The sequence below is a fragment of the Magnolia sinica genome, chromosome 3 (assembly GCF_029962835.1).
Source record: "Magnolia sinica isolate HGM2019 chromosome 3, MsV1, whole genome shotgun sequence".
NCBI classification, from domain to species: Eukaryota; Viridiplantae; Streptophyta; class Magnoliopsida; order Magnoliales; family Magnoliaceae; genus Magnolia; species Magnolia sinica.
The window spans coordinates 46,986,826-47,013,754 of NC_080575.1; the positions used below are offsets into that span (position 1 = coordinate 46,986,826).

The 26,929-nt window shown below is 40.0% G+C and overlaps 1 protein-coding gene across 6 annotated transcripts in view; it reads left to right on the forward strand.

The window, feature by feature from the left end:
• The first annotated feature begins 878 nt into the window (after positions 1–878).
• LOC131239899 (uncharacterized) overlaps positions 879–26,929 on the forward strand; it is a 131,046-nt gene continuing 104,995 nt past the window's right edge. For 4 of the 6 annotated variants that reach the window (XR_009168471.1, XM_058237810.1, XM_058237811.1 and 1 more), the window contains exons 1-6: positions 879–1,233; positions 1,322–1,408; positions 2,255–2,323; positions 2,463–2,595; positions 2,690–2,736; positions 7,938–8,024. Coding sequence is in view for 5 of the 6 variants with exons in the window: in XM_058237810.1 (XP_058093793.1) it covers positions 1,102–1,233; positions 1,322–1,408; positions 2,255–2,323; positions 2,463–2,595; positions 2,690–2,736; positions 7,938–8,024 (555 nt within the window). In the remaining variant the exon portion in view is untranslated. The remainder of the gene's footprint in view (positions 1,234–1,321; positions 1,409–2,254; positions 2,324–2,462; positions 2,596–2,689; positions 2,737–7,937; positions 8,025–26,929) is intronic. The other 2 variants (XM_058237809.1, XM_058237808.1) reach the window with 2 other exon arrangements.

Sequence of the window (26,929 nt, forward strand, 5' to 3'; positions counted from 1 at the left end):
ATTAAGTTGGGTTAAACCCAACTCGGTTCAACTTGACTCGATACATACCTCTAAGAGGCGTTTTCTTTGCATTATAATATGTTGTAAATGCAATTGGGCTCATTTTAATTTTTGCATGACTAATCTCATACCGCTAAATGAGAGAGGAAAGGAGAAGTGGTCGAAAAATGTAGATTTGTTTCATACACATAATTTTGATAATTGAAACATCAGTGGCAAATCCAATAGTGCTTTTAAACGACATCTATATTTGAACAGGGTAGGTCATCAATTACTTTTAAACTATTCATTCTTTTTGTATAAGAGTGAGCCACTTAATGATTGCATCGAGCCATTCACCACTAGCATAGTCTAGACACCCCAGTGCTAGATTTTTAATCCTAGGCTCATTCGTCAGGTCAAGTGTTTGAGCCCAAGCCCTTGTCCTAGACAGCCAGCCTGGCAACCTGATCTAACTCGGTGCTGACTTGACCCGACTCGGTACTTCTGATTAGGTCGGACTCGGTTCGAATTAGTCTACCTGAACTCAAATTGGGTTAGACATACAGGATACTAGACTCAGTACCAAGTCTGGTCAAGTTTAGGTCAAGCCTATTTCAAAACCGGATCGAGTCGGGCCAGCCCTAATTTGGTCCAACTCAACTTGATGCCCTGCTCTAGCGGTCAATGGGCCAGCCCAGGTAGGTCTCTACCCGGCTATTGAACACTTTTGGGCTGGGCCTATTTAAATTTTTTATGCATCATGCCTGAGCCCGGCCCATGGATACCTCTAGTTTTTTAGGGTGGGCGTTCCGTCACCACTGTTTTCTGCAGTGAGATTTGGATCTGCCTCATTTTCGGGCTCATGCCATAAAATGAGCTGAAAAATGGATGGACACATACATCATGATGGGGCCCACAGAACACCGTCCAGTAACACATCCATCACGGTGGGCCCTACTGAGCTTAGGGTTGCAGGAATCCCCTTCAGCGACTGACTGCAGGACATCCGCGTCCGGCCGTCTGTGAGTCACCAGTCTCTCTCTCTCTCTCTCATTGATTTGAACTGGGAAGGAGCACCGTTGCAGCTATTCACACCAAAAAGCAGCAGCAGAAGAAGAGATGGGGAAGAAGACGAAGAAGCCAGGAAAGGGTAAGGAGAAGACGGAGAGAAAGACAGCAAAAGCAGAAGAGAAAAGAGCCCGCAGAGACTCCAAAAAGATCTCTCAAGAAGACGACATCGACGCCATCTTAGTACTTCTCTCTCTTTCTCTCAATTCCATCACCACTTGTTCGATTTTCATTGCTTCTGAAATCTGAAATATGCGATTTCTGTCGGCAGTTGAGTATACAAAAGGAAGAAGCCAAGAAGAAGGAAGTCCATATCGAGGAGAATGTCCCAGCGCCGTCCGCTCGTTCCAACTGTTCTGTATGTCTTCGCTCTTTTTGTTTTTCTTTGTAATTTTGATGGGTTAGGAATCGCTCAATGACTATTTCTTTTTCCGAATTCTTACGTCCCAATGACTATTTCTCGAATTAAGATGATCCCAGCCCATTTCGTTCGAGCAATTGGTTATTTTTGATAGGACATGTATAATTATGCTCCACCTAGTGGCAATTCCATTCAGGGCAGACGTGGCCCACCTTTTGGTGGTCCGGATTTTTTTATTTGCTGGTGGATGGCAATTCTGCAAAATGTTCCCCATGGACAATGGATAGTTAGGAAAATGTAACCAATGTGGTCCACGTCCTATACGAAAACAATGCCTGCTGATTGGATGCATGAGATTGCTTGATGGACAGTCCTGGTCCATTGCGTATTTTCAGTTGGGCCCACTAGTTGAATGATCTCGATTGGAGTCATTGAGATACCTACAGGCTCTACTGTCATCAATTAGTGCTGAATTATTTTATAATACCTCTAATCAGCATGGATGCAATATATGCACTTTCTTGTTGCTGGTTTTGAGAAGAGTATGTATGGAATGGCAAACTGCCAGAATATCATTTCTTGGGAGATACAATTGGAAGCCAGTGATTGGTGTGAAACTATCACAAGTTTGTTCTTGAATGCAACACACCCTTTTCTTCCATCTCTGGTTTTGCAGCTGATTTTGCTCTTGCTTCTTCTTTTCATCATGCTTTGTTTCTAGAAGCTGTATGCACTATGCATAGAACAATTCGCAGCCTCTTCTATGGAATTATTTCAATTACTGCTCTTTTGAACTGAAAGCATCACGGCATTTAAGACCTGACGATTTTATATTTCATGCAGCTGAACATTAATCCTTTGAAAGAGACGGAGCTGATTCTGTATGGGGGTGAATTCTACAATGGTAGCAAGGTGTGGGCTTTTATGATCTTTAGAATATGAAATATGTTGGATGATTGTTTTGAATGCGATTAGTCTTTTTATTTTAATGTTTTATTTGAAAGACAAATGATGTTTTTCACTTAGTTACTGACCAAGTTTGTTGCGGTAGACATTTGTATATGGTGACCTTTATCGGTACGATGTAGAAAAGCATGAATGGAAGTTGATTTCAAGCCCTAATAGCCCACCGCCTCGGAGTGCGCATCAAGCAGTTGCTTGGAAGAATCATCTCTACATTTTCGGTAAAATTTATAATGGCTCAATCATTGCTTCTAGTAACCCATTGCAAGTAAAGGGATAAAATGCTGTATTCTTTTCCTTTGGCTTTTACTGTAGGTGGTGAGTTTACTTCCCCAAATCAAGAGCGTTTTCATCACTACAAGGTAACTTCTTGGAGCTAACATGTTCTTCTTATCCCCCTTTTGCTAGCACTTGCCCTTGGCATCTTCTGGGTTCTCTTATTCCTAGTTTATTCACAAATGTAAAACAACTTATGAATTCAATCAATTTTCAACAAACTCCCAATAATGAATCAACTACAACATCAAATTGATGGCTCTTCATCTACTTGAGATGGGCCTAATGTTAGGATGAGGTCCTGATAAACCTGGGACTGAGTAATGTCCACTGGAGGTTTGTAATGCCCTGAAAATCGGGGGTCGAGCAGGTACCCAACTCCCGAGTTCCAACGCATCACTTATACAACATAGATAATGATGATTTGATGTTGTCCATGTTAGTGCATAAAACATGAATGAGATTAAGCTAAATCAACAAATCATACTCCAGGGACAGTTGAATTTACGCAAGCGAAAGACTGTGATCAGAGTATAAAATATATAAATCACTGTAGGTCCCCAAAGTATGAACGCATTGCCAGGTCAAATATTTACAAATATTGTTTCAAAATACAAAATATCCAAAAAGTATTGGTCCACTACAAGTATAAGCCCTGAAGCCCCGTCGATCAGAACGGTCTATAGAAACCCGCCCGAATACTGCATATATGAGAATGCCTCCTCATCATCCTCAAAGTCCAGCTCCGCCTCGCAGACTGTGCCATTATTTGAAACTACAACAGGGTCTGGTTGGTGTTTAAAACACCGTCCCGTAACGTGGGAGTGAGTGATCAACTCAGTGGAACAATAAAGCAAAGGTTAACATGTTATCAATTCAGTCAAGCAATAATGATAACGCAATACAACAATCAGGTCCTAAGTACTCTTGTTAATGAAAGAATGATATGAATTAATGATGTGTGCCCTCGCCTGCGCTCCCTCAGCGACTTCATCTCACGATCGCGGTATGAAACACTTCCTCAGTGCTTGACCTGCTACGCCAAACGCACACGTAATGCGGTGCATGAACGTGATTAGCCAGGTTGCTTACTTAGGTTTATTCATACAGCAGGATTGGGAAGCTAAGGTACCTCCCTTATATCATTTCCCAAACGATGATCCATTCTAGGGTCGTCAGTCCTAGCCAGTCTCATACGATGTTGCGGTTACAGGTCGCTACAAAGGGCTCGTCACCTCGATGCATGCCTGGTTTATACCCTTGTTACTATGGCGAGGCTTGTCACCTCAGCGCAGTCTTAGAGTATGCTCGAGGTCACTACGAATGACTTGTCACCTAGATATAGGCCGACAGCTCGAATATAGTATCCCATACTACCGTGTTCGGCTCACGAGTTTGGGTTGCTCACTGGTTACTACGGGGAGGCTTGTCACCCCAGCGTAGGCCGATAGCTCGACCACAGTGTCCCATACCACCATGCTCAGCTTATGAGTCTTAACAGATCGAGGTACCATGGATTAACGAGTTTTCACTGGTGAGTTTGATACCTTAGATTCAAGCAGTAGTGTCCATACATGGTGAACATACATTGGGTCAATCGGGTTACTTGACGAGCTCGACTGGTACGAGCGCACATTGACTTGATCGACATGGAGTGCGTAAGCATTCCGCGTGGCCTAACCACTGCCGTCAAACGACGTACGACTCGGATTCATCGAACACGTCCGGTGTGGCGAAACAACCTCAGCCACCAACCCAGGACCTGTTACCGATTGCCTGGACTACATCGTAGCCCCACTCACATTCCTCACAATCGCACTGACATATAATAATCCAAAACAGCATGTGACAACCAGTGTAAATATAAATCTTACTTAAGCATTTAAACAACCACATCATACACATGTTATCACATATAAGCATTTCATCTATAATCATGTAGTAGTAAGATAAGCTTCACACAGGAAACTGTAACTACGTATGATGGGGATCGAAAATCCTATCTCAACACCCTCATTAGATACATTACATCAAGCATTTTCTCATTCAGGCATTTTATTAACCCCTTAGACTACATATATTACATACATGTAATATATTAGTTATAACCCATATTATAGCAAATCTTTCCATATAGGAGTTGCCATACGTACAACAATCAAGTATTCCCAATCAGAAATCATGGCAAGCACAAATCATAATTCCATACTCATTCAGACATTTCAACAAACACATGGAATGCATTTAAAATCAACATAGTTCACATATATGTGTAATTTACGGAAACTCTTATATCTAAGCACATGTGATAGCAATTAAGCCAGTCATAAATCATTACTGACATTGAAAGCCTTGAAAACTATAACCTAAACATTTCTAGTCCGCACCTTACGCCGGTAAACAAGTATCGAACTCAGTTTGTATACCGAGTCTTTGTCTACGGCACAACGGCAACCTACAATATGAAATAGGTTAGCTATTTCATCACTTACACGATTTGAAACCCCAAAACAGGTTAGGTTTAGGTTTTTCTTACCTAAGAACGGCGTCGGAATCGCTGGAATAGCGATACGGAAATTGTGGTTAAGCACGTGGAGCGTCAGGGAAAGATCCCGACAATTAACTCCCACTCTCACTCATTTCTCCTCACTTTCTCCTTCTCTTTTCTTTCTCTTTTCTTCCTAGGGTTTGGAAATTCGTATGTGGTGAGAGAGAAGTGTGTTTAGGCCTTTATATAGGCCTAGGTCTGATGGAAATGGCCCCAGGGCCAAGGTATACTTAGGTTACATCCAAAGGGCGTCTGTTTCAGTCCAACGGTGCACTTCTGGAGGCCCATTTTCTACGTGCGGTCGGACTTAAGCTCCCTGACATTGGATCTAGGTCAAGCTGAGTTTTCGGTCCGATCGGATTTACAGATCGATCGTGGCGGTCCAGTTTCAATTCGACGGTCACCGGTACTCGATCAGAGTCACCAGTGCACTGACAAGTGTTGGACATTTCCCCTGATCCGAGGGTGTAATTGGGTCAGATTCTGACGGTTTGAATCCTTATATTTGGACCTGCAAGTGAACGACTCAGTTTACTTAAGTTTGGATTTATTTCTTAAAGGTATTCGCGTTGCTCACACACTTCGCTTCGGGCTCAAGTTGTGCGTTTCTGGTTACTATTAGGACTTGATTTCTGGAATGGTTGTCAAGTCCAACAAAGCAGTCACATTCGTATAGTTTCATAGTTATCGGACTTTCGACGTGCGGTGCAGGTCCGATACGGAGTTTCGATGTGCTCCCGAGAGCAACCGGGTTTAGAGATTGATTCTAGATTTCAAGGTAAAGTAGCGTCAATGATTCTACAAGTTTTTGGTCTTGCAGATCGCATTTAAAGCGATTAGTGCTAATTTCACAGGTAATATAGTTTACCACTTAGTTAATCCTCGACTAATTTCTAAAGGTTTAGGTCCTAGGTGATTTCTGCCTGAGGTGGTACTCGGGTCTTTGTACGGATTTTTCCGAGACGTTACAAGGTTAGGTATTAAAATACACAGAATAAGAGGATGGTTGGTAAATGCATAGAGAACATTATATTACAACAAATTCCTCCATTAGTTCCATATTACTGGCTCTGAATTTTGGTTGATTATGCCATTATGTAACTGCTTAATTTTTATGCATTCCCATAATTAAAGATTGTGAGCAAGAATACTTCGTTGAAGGGCTTGGTTAGTGAATATGCGTCTCTTTAGCAGTGTTATCAGAATCGTACGATTCATGATATGAATCGTACGATTTATATCATATCGTATGGGTGTACAATTTAAATTGTACACCCAAATCGTAAATCCTAAATAATCGTATGAATCATATGATAATTATATTGAATGGTATGATAATTGTAGATTGCATAAATGGGCCAAAAAATTACTTAAAAATAAAAAATTAAAATTTTAATTTTTTATTCAAAATTTTCTTCTTTCTTTGTACCCTTTTGCTCATAAAACATAAAAACGGCACTCCCCTATTAAATATATCCTCATTATTTTTTCTTTTGAGAGAGAGAGAGAGAGAAGAGGAGATTTGTGGATTTTGATATTCAAAAACCCAAACAAAGAAATCAAGATACTATTCACAATGGAATTGAATGCCATTTTTTTCTAACATGACTCTACACTCAAGAAAGGTACAAAAGAACAAAATTATTGAAGGACTCTTGTATGTTTTTTAAGGTAAATTTTTTGAAAGACAACAAAAAAGGGAAAAAGATGAGAATCCTTTACTATCATGATATGTATACAATATATATTTTCTCAATTGATAATATCATGATATGTATTACTTTTTTGGTACATGTTGATGGGAAATGGATGATTAATGAGTTTTCAATCTTTTCTGATTTGCTCATATTTTTTCATGTGTTGTATATATTATTAAAATCAGAAAAAATCTTATGATTTACGATACAATTGTGGTTCAATACGATTCAGCCCCATTTACGATTTGTGATACAATAACGATTTTGACAACATTGCTCTTTAGGGTCACATTTAGTGTTTGGTCACAGTAACTAGTTATTATTATTAGTATATTTTTTAACGAGTAATAGTTTCGTTAAAGACGAATACTGATTACTTTAATGGTGGGCTTGCCTCTCTCACAAGATAAAATGCAAAGCCAATACCATCTCTATCCATATGGTTAAATGAAATATTTAACCAATAGGAGAAACACCAAAGATTAAGACCCTACCGCTATCAACTTTCAATGGCTCACTAAAAATGAGAGTTGCTCAATCTCTGTTGAAGACTGAATAGTTCTGGTTATGTTCCCTCATCCAGAGTAGGCACCATCCCTTGTCCTATTGGGTAATGAAGGTGACAAAGCGTACATTTTTTCTTTACTTGTGAAATGTTTCCCTTTTATTACCAATCACAATGTAGCTAAAGTATTATTTGGCTTGCACTCTTTTTGCAATTTGAATTTCTTTATTTATTATTTATTATTTATTTGAGAAAAATCGAAGAGCTAGTGTCCTCATCATCTTTTACTTATGACTAATTAGACTGCATTACCTTTCACTAAACACAACATGTTTTTTAATTCCTTATATTACTTCTCCTCAACATGTTTTTATTTTATTTTATTTTCCGCTGGATTCGATTTGAAAGATACGGAAATGTAATTGCTTAGATTCCTATTTGCAAGTTGATCTTTTACTTGGAGACTTAGCAATTATGTTTTCTGAAACACTGTTGTCATCATGGTTTGTTTGCCGCCTTATTTCTTTCTTGTTACAGGACTTTTGGATGCTGGATTTGAAGTCAAATCAATGGGAACAACTACTTTTGAAGGGTTGTCCAAGTGCACGCTCAGGCCATCGCATGGTATGTTTTGTTTTGTTTATGATTAAGTAAAGCCTACGCCGTTGCATGGTATGTGTTGTTTTGTTTATGATTGTATAAAGCCTATCAAGTTATTGCGTGCATCTTTTGAGAAAACAGTTTAGTTGATTTCTGGGAACTGTGTAACAACTGTAGTTTGTAACCTGAACAACTTTCATTTTGAAATGAGTGATTTCCAAATCAGATATGCATGTCAGACATGTGATTTAACTGGTTTCTGAAAGGAGTAGACATGCAAGTATCAAGCTTTGAGGCTCATGTAACAAGGATATCTCCATTCATTACTCTCCCTACACGTCATGGATCGGCCGGTGAAAGCAAGCCCCCTCTTGTGGAGATGACCAGCAATGGGGATTTTGACTGACAATTGGGATTTTCTTAGCCATGGTGATGCAAACGAAAAGCTTGAACTCTACGCAGGTGCGAATCTTCTACACCTTTCAATGGGAGGTGTGTAGCCGTTTTGAATGGAAACACATTAGAGAAGGATTTGGTAGAGAACTTGCTGTCCACCGACCATTCCAAACCTACCTATCCTTGGCTGAATGACCAAAGTCAAACTTGTGCAACCTGGAAATAAGCTTGGAGAATGACTCAGTTTCTTCCTTGCACAAATTTCTTCTCAGCATCAGCTTTCTTTTCCCTGTGAGAAATACCTCCACTGATGTAGCCTATTGAAGGTAATTCAATCCATTGAGTTTGGTCAATGTAATCTGGAAATTCATTGACTCAGATGGAGATAGAATACGTAACTTGGCTTCATTCTTGTATCCATAAGTTTAGGGAATGAAATAAATTACCAAGAGGAGAATACTTGATTTGAACTTACCCAAAAAGTATATTAGAATCCGATGTACATGCACGGCAACGGACACGATGGTTTGACACCGCTTCTTGCTTCAATACCTTGACACACTCTGCTTCTTCAGCACTAGTCATACCCACGTTCAACATGTATAAAAACTTATTCAAAAATGACCGTCGCTCTGGCCAGACGTACGATATTGTACTTTTATCCATTACAATAGATTTAGCTGAAAGAGGGCATCACACACCTTCACAAGCCACAAGTATGCAACCCACCAATATTACAGTGGGATGAGAGATTTGTATAGATCAGCCCCCCAAGAAGAGGTAGTAGATGACAAAGGAATCAATATTGGATCACGTGGGCTCTGATACCATATGTCCTTGGAGAAGGAAGAAAGGACGCGCGCGAGAGAGAGAGAGAGAGAGAGAGAGAGAGAGAGAGAGAGAGAGAGGTGGGACGTCCCCCGCTCTCCCAACATGTCCTGCAACTAAACTTAAGTAAAAATAGGCTAAGTGAAGAGAGCTAAACACATAGTAATGGGCCGAGATATGGTTCGTTACACATATGTTCATTGCTTGTGTTATATTATTTGTATTGTATAACATTTGAATTATAGGAACTCATTTAGGATATAAGTGCATCACTTATGGCTAACATCGCATATTTAGGTTTAATTGTAGGGTTTAGGTTTTAGCATAAAAGTTCGATTTGAATTATAATAGTTGAGGTTTTTTGGTCAAGTTAATGAAATCTTTAAGTTTTTTTTTTTTGGGAGACGACTGAAAATTTATTAAGAATCTGCCCAAGGGTGGGAAAAGTGAAAAGGCCGAGCTAAGAGTCCCGGGGGGGGGGAGCGCTTTGACTATACCAAATTAAAAATTAAATGCGGTATTTAAAGAAATATAAATAAAGATAGCAATTAAACAATCCCACAATGCATAAATGTAAAGCAACCTCAAGTGTACAAGTATTGAGAGGTTGATACAGATGTTGTTCTAAGGACAACCTTACACCAAAAACCAATGGCTTATGGTAGGACAACTTGATTCCTAGAATGGTCTGTGTATCAAAATCTCAAACCGATACAAAGGAAGGAAATAACAAAGCTATTACAATATTCCCACACTTGCATAAAAGAGATTACAACATTCTCCACAAATGCATAAAGGAAAATTTCAACATCCACAAAATGAAATAATCAATCAATCACCACAAGACCAGAAATTATAGTGGTTCGCTTGTGTGTACACCAACTATTTAGAAAAACAGCTACACAACTACTCAACTCCTAATATCCTCACACGGTGGATATTAGCGTTCACTATGAAAATAGGTTTTTCAAGGTTCACCTAAAACCCTCACAATTGTGTCTTTTAAGTGGGCTTACACAATTCAAAAACCCCACACTCTGAGTTTTCTGATTCACCTCAGACAAACCAAAAGAAAGAGATTTTTCTGGCACAATCTCAATGAAACCAAAAGAATGAATTTACAAAACAGTAAAATACTTATCTGGATATTTTCCTTTTGATGCAGATCGGAAGAACCAACTCGGAGTAGAAGTTCAACGTAGATGTTCAATGTTCATACTCACTTATGAAATGGTTCTAAGTTCGAAATTGATTTTAAATTAAATCACTTTGGGCTAGCTTGATTTGATTTTGATTCCAAGAAATGGGAATATTTCAATTCCTCTTTCAAATCAAATTGGAAGGCAGAATACAAAATCAAATACAAAAAGCTAATTAAAGAGAATATGAAATGAGCACTAAATAGCTTAAGAGTATCACTAACTTCTCTCAGAGCGGCGTATTGATTTTGCTTGAATTGGATATCAAACTCTGAAATTCGTGCTCTATTTATAAGTGCAAAAATCGCATCTTCAACTGGTCCTGAGGTTGGCTCGACTGGTCGAAGGACCAACAAACTTTTGAAAATTTGGGCGCGATAAGATCAGACCGTTCCACAACTGGTCGAAGGACCTGCTCGACCGGTCGAGTGGCCTTCATGACCGTTCGAGTCCTGTCTACGACTGGTCGTGTGAGACTCAATTTAGTTGGTGGACTTTGAGTCGAGCCTGCAGGATTGGTCGAGCACTGTTCACACGATCGGTCGAGCAGTCTCCAGGACTGGTCGAGGCTTTAACAAAAAATTCCGAAAATAAGTAACAGACTTAGGAGTGGTCGAGGATTTCTTGGACTGATCGAGCTAGTGCTAGGACTAGTCGAACATAGTCTAAGACTAGTCGAAAAACAGACTATGCACTTATAAAGTGACCCAATTAAATTATGTATTCAAAATGACCTATCCTATGGTCAATCTAGGGTCATTCATACCTTATAAGAAATATATGAACATTGAATCTTCTTTTGCTTCAGTTGATAGTTGTTCTTTGAAGTTCACGAAGCTTGAGATCTTGACATATGATGAAGCTTGAAATTGAAGTACTTGACTTGTATTCCAACTTGAACTTTGAGTACCAAAGTAAAGACCATTGCCTTGCCTTTAGATGTAGCTTTGAAACTTTGAACTTTGAAGTTTGAAGGAGTGAACTATGTACTTGAACCTGTATATCTCTTGATCTTGCATTTGAAGTTCTTGAGGTAAAGACCTTTGATCATGTACATGAGATGCACAGTCTTAAATATGTAGATGCGCTACACAAGACACAGATTCCAAGAGGTTTTGGTACTACAAAATTTGACAATCATAGGAGCTAGAAAACATAGCACTTACAAAAAGAATATAGCCCGACAACTAGGACAAAAACCAAGAATCAAGATCAGCAAACTTTGTTACTTTTACATAAGGGGCCCATTCTAAAATAGTAAATTTCACTAAACAAAAATCTCTTCAATGGAGGGGTTCTTGTTTTGGAAGCATCGACTGTTGCGGCCTTTCCAGATAAACCATAAGATTCCCAAAGCGACAACCCTCCACACAGGTCTCCAAGAATTACCCATAGTAGCTCCGTGCAAAGCCCATAAGAGATGATCAATAGATTTCTGCATCACCCAAGATATATGGAAAACCAAGATGAAGTGATCCCGTACTCTGTGCGCGAAGGAACAATATATGAAGAGGTGATCAACCGACTCCCCATCTTCCATACACATCAGACAAATGTTGTGGAGAAAATTGGATCTCCTCTGAAGGTTATCTATGGTTAGAACTCTCTTCCTCCCAACAAGCCAAACAAAGGCCGCAATCCTCGGAGGGGTAAGACTAATGGTGAAATGGAATGGGAGGCATGGATGTCTGCTTAAGAGATCAAACTATAAAACGATCTTATTGAGAAGACGCCAAACCTAAGAGCTTTCCAAATCATTGAGTCTTCTCCTTGAGGTGACGGCATGAAGGGCTTCAAGTAGACAATGAGACTAAGAAACTCCTCAAATTCCACACATGGCATATTTCTCCGACATGAGGGAGACCAAACAATCAATCCATCCTCTATGGAATAGCAACAATCGGCAAAAATAAAGTTGTCTGTAGCAATACTAGCAATACTCAGAAATAGCTCTTGTAAAGCCCTATCCCCACACCAATGGTTGACCCAAAAGAGATCCGATTCCCCTTTCCAAGAGAAAAGGAAACACCTTCACAAAACTTATGCTTGGTGGTGACAATCACCTTCTAAACATGAGAAGCTCGATAGCAAGAGGAGGGTTTTATGCTCCAATTGCCCACAAGGGTGCTGTATTTAAAAACCAGGAGATCCTCCACAACTTCCCCACCTTCGACTCGAACCTCCAATGCCACTTACCAAGAAGAGCATCATTTATAAGGCTCAAATCTTTCAGCCCAGTTCCACCCTCGTTAATAGGATTGCAAACTTTCTCCCAATTGAGTAAGCTAAATTTTCTGTTTTTGTCAGTCCCTTTCCATAAGAAATCTCTTTGTAATTTGTCAAGCCTGTCCAACGCTGATTTCGGGCATTTAAAGAGTGATATATAGTATATTGACATGTTAGAGAGCCGTTTTGATAAGAGTTAAGCGTCCTCCCAACGAAAGATACTGGCGCCTCCAAGAAAACTTCCTTTCAATTCTTTTGACAACCTTATCCCATAAGTGCTTAGGAGGTTTCCCAATATAAAGCGGCAAACCAAGGTAGGATGAGGGGAAAGTGCCACTTTTGCACCAAAGAACACTCGCAAGCTGAGATAGCTCTTCCTGGTCCACATGGATTCCCAACACCTTGCATTTCGAAACATTAACACGTAGCCCGAAAACTGCTTCGAAGCACACAATAATCTTTCAAAGATTATCAACTGCTAGCATGTCAACATCACAAAAGAGAATCGTGTCATATGCATATTGGAGGTGACTAACTTGCACCCCCACGCTTGCCACCTCGAACCCCTTGATTAAGCCCCATTTCCCTCAGCTTTTTGAAGCATCATACTGAGCGCTTCGCCTACCACTACAAAGAGATGTAGAGATAGAGGGTCTCCTTACCTAATACCACGAGAGGCCTTGAAATAACTGAAAGGGGATCCATTAATCAAAACAGAATAAGATGGAGAAGAGATGCAAGATTGAGTCCGACCTCTCCATTTTGAGCTACAACCAAGCCTCTTAAGCATGTAGCCTAAGAATTGCTAGTCGACATGATCATATTCCTTTTCAATTTCAAGCTTGCAAAGTAGACCTCTCTTTCCTTCCCTGTGTCTGGAGTGAATGCATTCATATGCAATAAGGGCGCTATCCAGAATGTAGCCTAACATTGAAGTCATTGATTTTGGTCAAGATATCAGCAAATTCAACCTCTCTTGCACCCATAACTTCTTTTTTCCATGACTAAATTCTTTCTTTGAACAATTTGAGCTTGCGGCCGAGATGAATCCAATGAAACCTTCACCTGAAGAGAGGACCACGATTCCTTGATCAAATCCTTGAATCCCTCAATTTTCAGCCAAGCCAATTCAAATCGAAAAGGTTTGGGGCCCCAATTAGCATCCGCCACTTCCAAAATTATAGGCATATGATAAGAGATTACATGTGTGAGACCATGTTGATTAACCAGTGAGAGTTTTTGCAACCAGTTGTGCGATACCGGAAATTTGTCTAGACACGACATATAGGTTTGTTCAACCTGATTGTTTGACCAAGTGAAATTGGCCCCTCCCAAAGGAAGATCAACCATTTCATGAGAAGCTATCAAGTTGGAGAAATTTTGCATGCTAGTAGTAACCTGACCCCCTTAGGCTTTTCGAAAGCGAATTGCACAACATTAGAGTCGCCTCCCACACACCACAGAAGATTCCATCCTTATCTGACTACAGGGAGCTCGACCCACAGCTGGTCGCGGAGAGACAGAGAACATGGACCGTACACCACAAAGAAAATCCAGTGAAAATCAAAGACAACATCTCAAAGGACCAGATATATTGAATGGGAGCCAGAAAAGGAGTCTACCAATTTCTGGAGATCTGTGTTCCAAGCAACTAAGATCCCCCCCGTAGAGCCAACAATGTCCAGAGAAACCTTGTTAGAATTTGGCCTACTCCAAATAGAATTCAACATACCTCCATCGATGTTTTGAAGCTTCGTTTCTTGTAGCGAAACAATATTTGCCTTTTGACTTCTTGTAAATCTTCCTCACTTGGGCCCTCCTAAGCTTGCAGCCCAAGCCCCTAACGTTCCAAGAGAGAACTAACATTGATCACCAGCCCTGCTCGTTCTTGTCCTCTTGTTGCCGTTAGCCTTAATCGAAGAGTTGTAATTGATCAAGCATTTTAAGCTCAATAGTTCCCTCCAGCCCCTTGGAGACTTCTTGACCTTTGACAACTGTTCTTCATGGATCCTTTAGGCTCCTTTGAATGAATTGAATGAAGTCGTAAACATCTTCCTCTCTAGACCCAAAAGACATGCCAACCATACCACCTAACTTGTCGACAACATCCTGGACCAACGAATTTGGGCTTGAGAGGATGTTTATCAATTTTCTCAATCGACCTGTCTATGTTGAATATTTTTTCTTGTATAGCCAAAAGAATGGGTTGGCTTTAGAAACCATTTAAGGAATGAGGCGTTAAAGAATGAAGAAGACTTGGTTTTGTTGGTTGTTTGTAAGCCTAAAGTTAAGGTTCTAGGATTGTGGGGAGGACTGAGGTGGTGGTTGTATTGTGGATATGAGTTGAGGCTTTTGTTTTAGATCTTGACTGTTTATACAGTAAAGACGCACCTTAATTTCAGCATGGAGTTTGTGGATGGGGATGGTTCCAATTATTTGGAATGCATTTATGTATTTCACAGGTTCAATGACATGCATTATGCTAAAAGTGCATTTGGTTCCTTGATTTTATTCAGTCGGACGTCTAGGTTGGTGATTTTACATCTCTATAACTTGCCATGGTTACCTCTTCCGACTTGTCTTGAGCTGATTTGTGGTGGATATCTTAGAGAAGTGGATGGTAGATGTCACTCCTAGCTTTAAAGTTGCTTGGGGTGGAATAGTGCTTTAGAAGATTTTTGGTCCCCTTTTGACTCCATAAAGGATTTGAAGTGGCCTGGCTGGAAATTGATAGGTTCAATCAGTTAGTTGCGGATTGGTGGTCCTCCTTTGAGGTTGCTGGATTCGCATGTTTTAGACTCAGTCGAAAGCTTAAGATGCTGAAAGATAAAATTAAAATCTAGAAGAAAGAAGTGTTGGGGGCTAGAGAGGTAGAATTTGACTCTATTTTGCTAAAGATTCAAGATCTTGATGCAAAAGAAGAAGCAAGTCTTCTTTCAGAATAAGATTAGGAAGAAAGAATGGTGTTAGCGGCAAAGTATGCTTCTTTTGCTAAGGAGGAAGAAATTAAATGGTAGCAAAGATCTATAACCTTATGGTTGAAAGAAGGAGAGAAGAATACTAGTTTCTTTCACTCTATGGCAAGCACAAGAGCTTGGGTAAACAAAATTTCCTCTTTGGTATTGAATGGTGCGAGAACTACATATAAAGGCGAAATTGGCAATTCCATTATCTAGTTTTATGAGAATCAGCTTTCTTGTGACAAGTGGCGAAGACCGAGACTAGATAATTTCACTTTTCCTCATCTTTCTTAGAAGAAGCAGATTTCCTCGAATCTCCTTTCTCAGAAGAAGAGGTTAAATCCACTCTTAATTTTGTGTGGAGGTAGCCCCTAGGCCCGATGGCTTCCCGATGATTTTTTTCCAAATTTTTTTTGTAGTTTGTTAGCAGGGATGTGATGGACTTCATGTCCTTTATTTTATTTTTTGGCGAGAAGTCATCTTTCTAGTGACTTGGGAGCAACCTTTATAGTCCTCATCCCTAAGATTGATGGTGCAGAATTGTTGAAAGATTTTCTCCCTATTAGTCTTATTGGAAGTCTATACAAAATTCTAGCCAAAATTGATGCAGGACTTGAAAATTAACTATGATATGCAAGATCTCAGGCTTTAGATCAAACTAATTCAGAAACATTCACATAAAATTTCTACATCCCACACGAAAGTTCAAACATTCAAGCAAGGGGGATCTGTGCGGGTCTAGGCCTACACATGTTAGGGCTGGATCAATACAAATTATGAACCAAACGATACTCAAAGGGAAGTAAAAATCATCCACACATGCACAACAATTAGTCCCTAATCCAAGGGATTCACCAATTCCAATTCAGAGAACCCTAGGGTAAGAATAGGGGCAAATAAATTGAAAGTAATGCAATCTAGGGTTAGGATTAGGGAGAATAGGTATGAGAGGAGTAACATAGGCAGAAATTTGAACATGTAGATAGTCCCCGCGTACGGATAGTGAGCTGGGCTTATCGCACGTGCGCAGGGGTTTGGCCGCACGTGCGAGGGGGCGACAAACGTGGAAAGCGCCTCCTTGGCTCTGGTCGGCCAGGGGAGGGCTTCAAAACCCCTAAGTTTCGTGTCGATTGGATGCGCGGTCTATGCGTGGTGCTCCGCCGAAGTTTTAGCCCTCCTGCAGGGCCAGAATCTGAAATTCTGCTGAAGAGAGGAAAATTGATGCAATAAATGACAACTTTGTAGCGCAGATGATTGTGGGAGATGAGAAGGGTAGATGGTGGAAGATGAGAGCAAATCGGGATACATGTGTCTTCGCACCACGGTAGTTAACCTTTCGAAGAAGGGAGGGCTTTGCACCCAATTAGGTTTTCATAACTTCGAAAGGAGCAGGAAAATATAGCAATTTTTATTAATCTTCATTGAGAAAAAAGTCTACAAGGGGTGCTTATTTATAAGAAAATCCTATACCCCTAAAACTCGCGCCATGTGCGCAACATATTATTTGGCGATGAAGTAAACACAAATAATAACCAATCAAAGTAATCTAAACCATCCATGATATTCTAAATAATATTAATAAGCAAAACCTAAAATATGAGACTAATCAGACTAGTGGGCCACGATCATGAGATCCCATGATGGGCTTTACTTGACTATTGGGCCCACTCCAACGAACCAAAATTCAATCTTCTAACTAGGAGGCCCTCTCTGGACATCGTCATTGATCTGGATCGATGGTGGGGCCCTTCGTCTTCTTGCGTTCGTGCGTAGGGGGGAGCGTGCATGTGCGCGAGATGCCTCCATCAATTCTCCCTGGCCGCGAAGGTTTCGCCACTGGTGAAACAAAACTCCTGAACTGCTCTAAGATGTAAGGATCAAGTCTCTGAAGCTCTTTCTCAGCGAGCCACGTACTGTCTGAAGCTGGACGTGACTTCCACTTGACCAAGAACTTCTGAAACCCGCCGTTCGACGTGGATATTATTTGATGGTCCAGAATATCTTCTATTTCCTCTCTAGGTGTGGGAAGGGTAGGTATGAGAGGTAGAGGTTGGGAAGATGGGTCGGGACGGGTAGGTATGGGAGGTAGAGGCTGAGAAAATGGGTCGGGAAGGGTAGGTATGAGACTAGTAGCTGAGAAGATGGGTCAGGACGGGTATGTATGGGAGGTAAAGGCTGGGAAAATGGGTCGAGAGGGGACCATGGATCAAGAGAATGGTCTGGGGAATCAGGATGGCTAGGTGATAGGCTGGACAATGTATCAGTGGTCCCCTGAAATGCAACTAGATCTTCCACATTGAATGTGGAACGGTGGAAGATTTACCACATATGCATTGAGACCGTTTCGTTTTATAATTTTGAATGGTCTAGCGTTACGCGCGTGTAATTTACGAATGGCTCCTTGAGGATACCGCTCTGACCTGATGCGGACCATCACAGAGTCCCTTACATTGAATTCCTTGAAACGTTTATGTTGGTCTGCAGAAAGTGTGTAATGTTCATTACTAGTCATGGTCTTCTGCCTGATTTCTTGATGCCATGAATGAATGTGATGCGCAAAAGACTCTGCAGACTTTGACTGCCTATGGGACAACGACATAGGGATAAGATCAATAGGTTTCCTAGGTTTATAACCCATAACGACTTCACATGGACCTAGACCTGTGGACCTATCGACAGAACTATTAAACGCAAACTCGGCTATAGGTAGTATGGTGTCCCATGTTCTGGTGTGCCTTATATCCCTCACATGGGGAAACTCATCCGGTAGATCATCAGGAAAGACATCACGAAACTCATCCACTACCAGAATGGCCTTAGTGGGTAACTCTACACCGGCCTCTGGTGCACTCTCCCCAATGGTGGGGTTTGTCCTGGCGGAGGTCTTTAGTTGGGTAATGCGCACATCAAGTTGTTCAAAGCATTAGTTTATATGTTATTCCTAGCGCTTGCCCAAAGACTCAAACTGCTAGGACAACTTGTTTAGTGACCCTTGCAATTGTTCCATGTTTAGTGTAGGGTGCAAACCAAAACCACGACCCGTACGTGTGGGCGTACAACTGCTAACTCCACCTAAGAACTTTCTACTACGACTATATGCAATTAAACGGGACTAAATGGTCCTATGAGACTCTATATAAGGGAAACTATGCAGTGTTACCAAAATTCAGCAATATAGTTGTCAAAATATAAGATTTTTTTTTTTTTTTTTTTAAAGAAACAACCTAGTTTCTAAAAACAAAAAAGGAAAGTTTCTAAAAACAAATTAGGAAAGTTTCTAAAAAAAACAAATTAGGAAAGTTTCTAAAAAAACAAGTTAGAAAAGTTTCTAAAAAAAACAACCTAGTTTTTAAAAAAAGAAAAAGGGAAGTTTCTAAAAACAAATTAGGAAAGTTTCTAAAAAAACAAATTAGGAAAGTTTCTTAAAAAAACAACCTAGTTTCTACAAAAAGAAAAAGGGAAGTTTCTAAAATTAGAAAGTAAGTTTCTAAAAAAGAAAAAGGAAAGTAAACTAGTTTCTAAAAAAAGAAAAAGGAAAGGAAATTAGTTTCTAAAAACAGATTAAGAGAGTTTTTAAAAATTAGTTTCTAAAAACAGAAAAGGAAAGTTTTTAAACGTATAAATAGAAAGCTAAGTTAATTTCTAAAATAGTTCAAATAAGGGGATAATAGAAAATTTCAGCAACTTATGTCAGGGTTTATGGACCTCTAAACAGGCATATATGATGAGAATTGATGAGTAATGGACATAAACAAGTAAACCCTAAACATGTAATGCATTCCCCTATAAGAACCCTAAATTCTGATACCAAATTTGATGCAGGACATGAAAATTAACTATGATATGCAAGATATCAGGCTTTAGATCAAACTAATTCAGAAACATTCACATAAAATTTCCACATCCCATACAAAAGTTCAAACATTCAAGCAAGGGGAATCTGTGCGGGTCTAGGCTTACACATGTTAGGGCTGAATCAATAAAAATTATGAACCAAACGATACTCAAAGGGAAGTAAAAATCATCCACACATACACAACAATCAGTCCCTAATCCAAGGGATTCACCGATTCCAATTCAGAGAATCATAGGGTAAGAAAAGGGGCAAATAAATTGAAAGTAATGTAATCTAGGGTTAGGGTTAGGGAGAATAGGTATGAGAGGAGTAAAATAGGCGGAAATCTGAACCTGAAGATAGTCCCCGCGCGCGGATAGAGGGCTAGGCCTATCGCACGTGCGCAGGGGTCTGGCTGCACGTGCTAGGTGGAGTCGAACGCGGAAAGCACCTCCTTAGCTTTGGTCGGCCAGGGGAGGGCTTCACAACCCCCAAGTTTCGTGTCGATCGGATGCGAGGTCTGTGCGTGGTGCTCCGCCGAAGTTTCAGCCCTCCTGCAGGGCTAGAATTTGAAATTCTGCTGAAGAGAGGAAAATTGACGCAATAAAGGACATATTTGTAGCACAGATGATTGTGGGAGATGAGAAGGGTGGATGATGGAAGATGGGAGCGAATCGGGATAGATGTGGCTTCGCACCATGGTAGTTAGCCCTTTGAAGAAGGGAGGGCTTTGCACCCAATTAGGTTTTTATAACTTCAAAAGGAGCTGAAAACGTAGCAATTTTTATTAATCTTCATTGAGAAAAAAGTTTACAAGGGGTGCTTATTTATAAGAAAACCCTATACCCCTAAAACTGGTGCTATGTGCGCAACCTATTACTTGGTGATGAAGTAAACACAAATAATAACTAATCAAAGTAATATAAACCGTCCATGATATTCTAAATAACATTAATAAGCAAAACCTAAAATATGAGACTAATCAGACTAGTGGGCCACGATCATGAGATCCCATGATGGGCTTTACTTGACTACCGAGCCCACTCCAACGAACCAAAACTCAGTCTTCTAACTAGGAGGCCCTCCCTGGACATCGTCATCGATCTAAATCGATAGTGGGGCCGTCTGTCTTCTTGCGTTCGTGTGTTTGGGGGGGGGGGGGCTGTGCATGTGCGCGAGATGTCCCCCCCAAAAAATTCTCTCTTAAGATTTAGGAGTGTGCTCTCCAATGTCATTTCGGAAAATCAAGGAGCCTTTGTTGTGGGTAGACAAATTCTGGATAATGCCTTTATAGCTCATAAATGCATCGACTTTAGGCACAACCGCATAGGGAAGGGACAAGTGGTTTTGGTTTGCAAGCTTGATATAGAAAAGGCTTATAACCACGTTGATTGGAAATTCTTAGATTACATGCTGGATAGGATCGATTGTGGCCCAAAATGGAGAGGCTAGATTCATTCTTGTATTCATTCGGCTTCTTTCTCAGTTTTGATTAATGGATCTCCTTATGGTTTTTTCAAAGCCTCTCGTGGTCTAAAGGCAAGGAGACCCTCTTTCCTCCTACTTCGTTGTCGTCATCGAAGAGACGCTTAGTAGAATGCTCTATAAAGCCGGGGAAAATGGTCTAATTTTGGGATTCGAGATTGCAAATGCGGGGGTTCAAGTCAGCCATCTCCATTATGCGGATGGTATTATTCTCTTTTGCGATGCGAATACAAATTCAGTCGGCAACCTTCGAAAGATAGTGGTGTGCTTTAAAGCAGTCTTGAGCTTGATTGTTAATGCATCTAAAAGTGAGATGTTGGGGATTCACGTAGATAGCGAAGATTTATTGCATCTAGCTAATATTTTTTGTTGTTAGAGAGGAGGCTTCCCCTCTTCCTATCTTGGCTTACCTCTTTGTATTGGAAAACCGGAAGCACCCATGGGATAGGGTAATCGAATGAATTGAAAGCAAGCTCTCCGCCTGGAATTGTCGCTACCTATCTTTAGGGGGTCTTTTAACTCTTATTAAAACAACATTTTCCAACATGCCGATATATTTTGTCCCTCTTCAAATGTCCTAAGTTGGTTTTGGATAGGCTTGACAGGTTGAGAAGAGAGTTCTTGTGCAGAGGGGCCGATGATAAGAGGAAATTTAATCTCCTTAAGTGGGATGATGTTTGTAAGCCAAAAAATGAAGGGGGAGCCGAATTGAAAATTTTGGGGTTTATGAATGTGGTTCTTTTTGGTAAATGGCATTGGAGATTTGGTAACGAGGTGGGTAAATTATGGAGAGAACTCTTGTTCTCCAAATATGGTATTCAATTGGGAGGGTGGAGTATAAGGTCCTCTTCCCTTTATCGGACCTCTAAAGTTCAGAAGTTGATCATTTCAACGCAGCATATGTTCTGCAAGGGTGTGGCCTTCTTGCTTGAAAAAAGTGAATCACATTCACTTTTGGATAGATGAGTGGTGTGGGGATTAGCCTTTGCAAGAGTGGTTCACATCAATTGCTAATGTCGTGGTAGACCGGTCCATTCTCGTTAATTGTTGTTACTTTTTTTTTGTGGTGGGATTTATATTTGGTCCCCTTCATGTCGTAGGAACCTCTTCGATGATGAGCTCGACAAGTTTATTAGATTGCTTGACTTCATTAAGCTCTTTGCTCCTTCGCCTTGGGAAGAAGACTCTTTGATTTGGAAAGCCCAAAGTTCGGGGACCTTTTTGGTGCACTCTTTCTACGGATTGATCTCCAAGCCATCCACTCCATCTTCCTTCCCTTTTCATCATTGGTCTTATGGTGCCCCTCATAGGGTCAGAAAAGAGTGCTAACTATCGACAATCTTCGATGAAGATCTCTCATTCTTCCTAATATATGACTCATGTGTACGAGGAATGCTGAGTCTATCGACCACCTCTTCATCCATTGCCCCTTCGCTTGTCAAGTGTGGGACCACTTCCTTTTTCTCTTCCATACCTAATATATGCCCGAGTCGGTTGACCATCTTTTGTGGTCTTGGGATTGAGGGGTCGTGGTTACTTCTCATAAAGCAGTTTGGGGGCTGATTGCAATGCCAATCTTTTGGTTTCTTTGGAAGTCTCAAAATGGTTGGTGTTTTCAAAATAAGGATTCTTTAGTTGAAGAGGTCATTTACCTTGTCAAAGTAGTGATTTCATTATGGGCTCCTTATGTAAAGGCAATTAATTCTGCCAATCTTTCCATTTTACTTTCTTCTTCGCTTTGTTGTTCTCTTCCTCGCTTTTTAGGCATGCTTCTAATAAAATTTCAGTTTTCTTTCAAAAAGAAAAAAGAAAAAAGAATTTAAATGTTAGAGAGTAATATGTTAATATCTTCATCTGGTCGTGAGGAGTTTTGTCTTCAAACTCTTCTTTTTTATATTGTCTCTCACATATCACCGAATTTTGAGTTCACGGTTTTTGTGATAATCATTCTTCTTTCTATCCATTTTCTTTGTATAGGCAACGAAATTCCATAGACTGTAATTTGATTCATAAAATGTTAATGCTTTCTCCTATTTGACTTAAGCTTTGTACTAGCAGTGATCCATATGCTCCAATTTGAGAGGGTGAAAATTATATGCTAGTGTATATTATATAGGCACTTTAGTTTTCTTACATTTTGCAATTAAATATGTGCCCTATGCCCATGATTTCTTTGGCTATTTGACCCATTCTAAATCTACTACACCATTATCAATTGCGTGGTTACCATTAAAAAACATTTTGTATGTTTCTCTCATGTATTGATTTTCTTCGTAATTTAGATTAAGAGCTCCATAGATTTTGCTTTCTATAGGGTCTGTTTATGATGCAACCAAATGGCTACACAAGCCAATTGATAAGATTTGAAGAATCCACCAGTATCCCACACGTGCACACTCCACGTGTGCACAAGAAAATGCCCAGAAAATGCCCAATTTTTTTTTTTTTAGCCCATCTCTAATTTCCTTTTCTTTCATATCACTATGTTAGTAAATAAGTTATCTTGGAATTTTCTTGCTTAAGTGCTTTCTTATTTTAAAGATTCTCTGTTAGAAAATAAGCATTATTTTTCCTATTTTGGAGATCTATGCTATATAGGAATCCTATTTTGGAGAACCTATTTTTAGAGTGATCTCTAGTATAAACTAGAGGGCTGTTGATCTTGCTCACAGTCATTGCATTCTTTTTTTTTTCCCTCTTTTGTGGTTTGAGCTTCAATCTGGTATGTTGAGTCTTATTTCAATTCGTTTCTTCCCTGATCTAGTTGTATTAAATTGATATCAGAGCAAGTTCTATTCTTAGGAAATTAAAAGAAGGTAATTTCCTTATCTCAATTCTTCGCTTTCATCTTTCCCCTCTTCCTCAATCTTCATCTTCCATTTTTTATTTTTTTTTGGTTCTTTTTTTCCCTTTTCCCTTTTCCCTTTTCCCCAAATCCTTCAAACCCTAATTGTTTAAAACACACACACACACACACACATCAAACCCTATCCGCACCCATCTCTAACCCTACCAAATCCTGATCCTATTCCAACCCATCAATTCCCTTGCCCCTTTTTTTTCCCTTCCCCAAAGCCCATCCCAAACCCCAAAACCTTTAGATTGGAACTCAAGCCTAAAGTTCACCCTATATTCTTTCATGTTCTGTCTTAAAGATGTCATGGATAAAAGATGTTCATATGCCTCGTACAATTATCCCTATTCAGACTCCCATGCCCTTCCATTTCCATTTGTGTTATTCTTATCCGAGTTACTTTGATGATTAAGAACGTCCTTCATATCACCCTGAGTCATACCCATCTTCATATGCCCCTTATTGGCGATTCCTTTGAACACCCCGCTCAATGTTATGAACGATGGTAGCCGCATGTTAGTTATTCAAAAGCCTCCTATTGCATGGTGTTAACAGTTGGGTATGGGTCCATGGCCCGCTTGGTTTTGGTTATGGGCCTATGGTCCACAAGTTTCATAGCGTTTTTAGCCTTGGGATATGCTGGACAAAGTTTATGGTACAAGGGTATTTTTGTCATATTTGCTTTTTATTAGTTTAATAAAAGGGGGTGGGGATGTGTAACCCTAACCCATTCATTTCTTCCTTCATCTTTTCTTCTCTTCTCTCATCTTTTCTCTTTCTTTCTTCTATTTTTCAATCTCTATACCAATCTACACAGAGATAGGATGACTAAGAATGTTCAAGAGATGCGGGAAGAGAATCTATGAGAAGTCAAGAAGGAGATTGGAGTGTTCAAGGAAGATATTGCAAAAGAATTCAAGGAATTGAAGGAGGCTATAAGAACTTACTTCAATCCCTTGATTGAATAAGAAAAGTGCTATGGACTTCAATCCATTCTCTGGAGTTCCGTAGAACGTCATGTTTGAAGCAAGTGTGGCAACTCAAGAGGAATTCACCACTGGCTTAATTGATGGATCCATGAACACACTTATTGATGGATCAACAACTCGATCTAAGAAAGCGCCAATGAAGTTGGATGATCAACCATCAAATGACACATTAGAGGAGAATGAAGGATTAATAAGTATGGATGATTCGATAATTGAAGAAATGGATAATTTCATGATCACCATGGTACCATCTCAATGTCAATCAAGGGTCACAAATCGAAAGCCAACTACGACGAAGGGGTCATAATTGACATCTAGAACATGGAGGACCACAAAGACGCGAAAGAAAATATGGTGCGTATTTCGACGCTGTATTATCAAGGTGTACCAAAGCAGTTACTTTTCGGCCATAACAATTGATTCGTATTGATAACAACCATGGTTGTTACGTGATACGGGTCTAAAGTAGGGTGTGGGGGAAAAAAGGGATCGTAATGTCTGTTATGGCCCCTGTATTGGCTGTTACAGCAACCGTATTGGCTGTTACGAGTTATAACGGTCGTTATGACCCCTATATTGGCCGTTATAGGCTATAACAACTGTTACGGCCCTATGGCAGGCAAGTAAGCGAAAAAAAGAATAATAAAAAAATTACCTCTTCTTCTTATGCTCTATTGCTGCGGGCCTGCGGTGGTAGTTGTTGTCGTGCTGCTTCTTCATCATCATCATTTGTAGGCTGTGCAGTTCTCAACCCCCCAACCCCACCCCACCACCACCCCCCCCCCCCCATTAAAATAGAAAGCGACATGAGTTGATTTTTTTAAATAGTTTGAGGTGTAAGATGCTCCGTGCACTTACACCCGTGGGGTTCACCTTGATGTATGTGTTGTATATCCATGCCGTCCATCAGTTCTTCCAACTCATTTAGAACATGGTCCCTAAAATTAAGCGGACCCAAATCTCAAGTGGACCACACAGTAGGGATTGAATTTCCACCATTAAAAATTTCTTGGGGGCCATAAAGTTTTATATCAGGTAGCTATTTGTGTTTTCCCATTCATCTAGGTCTATGTGACCTTATCAACAGGTTGGATGGCAAATAAACATTACGTTGGACCCTAGGAACTTTTAATGGTGGGTGTTCAATGACCACTTTTTACTGTGGCATAGTCCACTTGAGATTTGCATCTGCTTCATTTTTCAGACCGCGCTCTCAAAAGAGTTGGCAAAAACAGTTGTATGACATGGATATACAACACATACATTGAGGTGGGCCTTATGCTCAGGGCCTTACACATGTGGATTGCCTTCTAGTGCTACCAGTAGCCAGTAGCTATTTGACAATCTCCGTGGGCCCCACCATGATGTGTGCCTTTTAGCCATGTCGTCTATCCATTTTTCTAGATCATTTTATGCCATGAGCCCAAAAATGAGGCAAATCCAAATCTTTGGTGGACCACACCATAAGAAACAGTGGTGATTGAATGCCCACCATTAAAAACTTCTTTGGGGCCACAAAAGTTTTGGATCAAGCTGATATACACACTTCACATGTGTGCACAAGAAAAGGCCCAGTTTCCTTTTTAGCTTCTCTCTAATTTCCTTTTCTTTCATATCTCTATGTTGGGAAATAAGTAATCTTAGATTTTTTTTTTTTTATTTTCCTTTTTTAGCCCATCTCTAAATTTCCTTTTCTTTCATATCTCTATGTCGGGAAATAAGTAATCTTAGATTTTTCTTACTCAAGTGCTTCCATCTTTTATAGATTCTATGTTATGAAATAAGCATTATATTTCTTATTTTGGAGATCTTGGCTAGCTAGGAATCCTCTTATTAAATTATATAGATTATGCTAAAGATTAAAAGCACTTGTTATAAATAAGGCTTAGGCCTATGAAATAAGACATGGTTGAATGGTTTTCTCTTTGAGCAAATTCTCTCGTCTTTTCTCGTTTTTTTACAGTAATTGTTGAAGGGGTGGAAGTGATCCCCCTCTTTGTGGTTCAAACTTCAATCTGTTACTGTTGAATTTTATTGCAATTAGTTTCTTCCTTGATCTAGTTGTATTAGTTTGTTTTGCCTATTTCTCTGGTAATGTAAAGTAATTGTGTCATCATTACTGTTTTACCATTCCAAAGCAAACGCAGGAATGGCTAG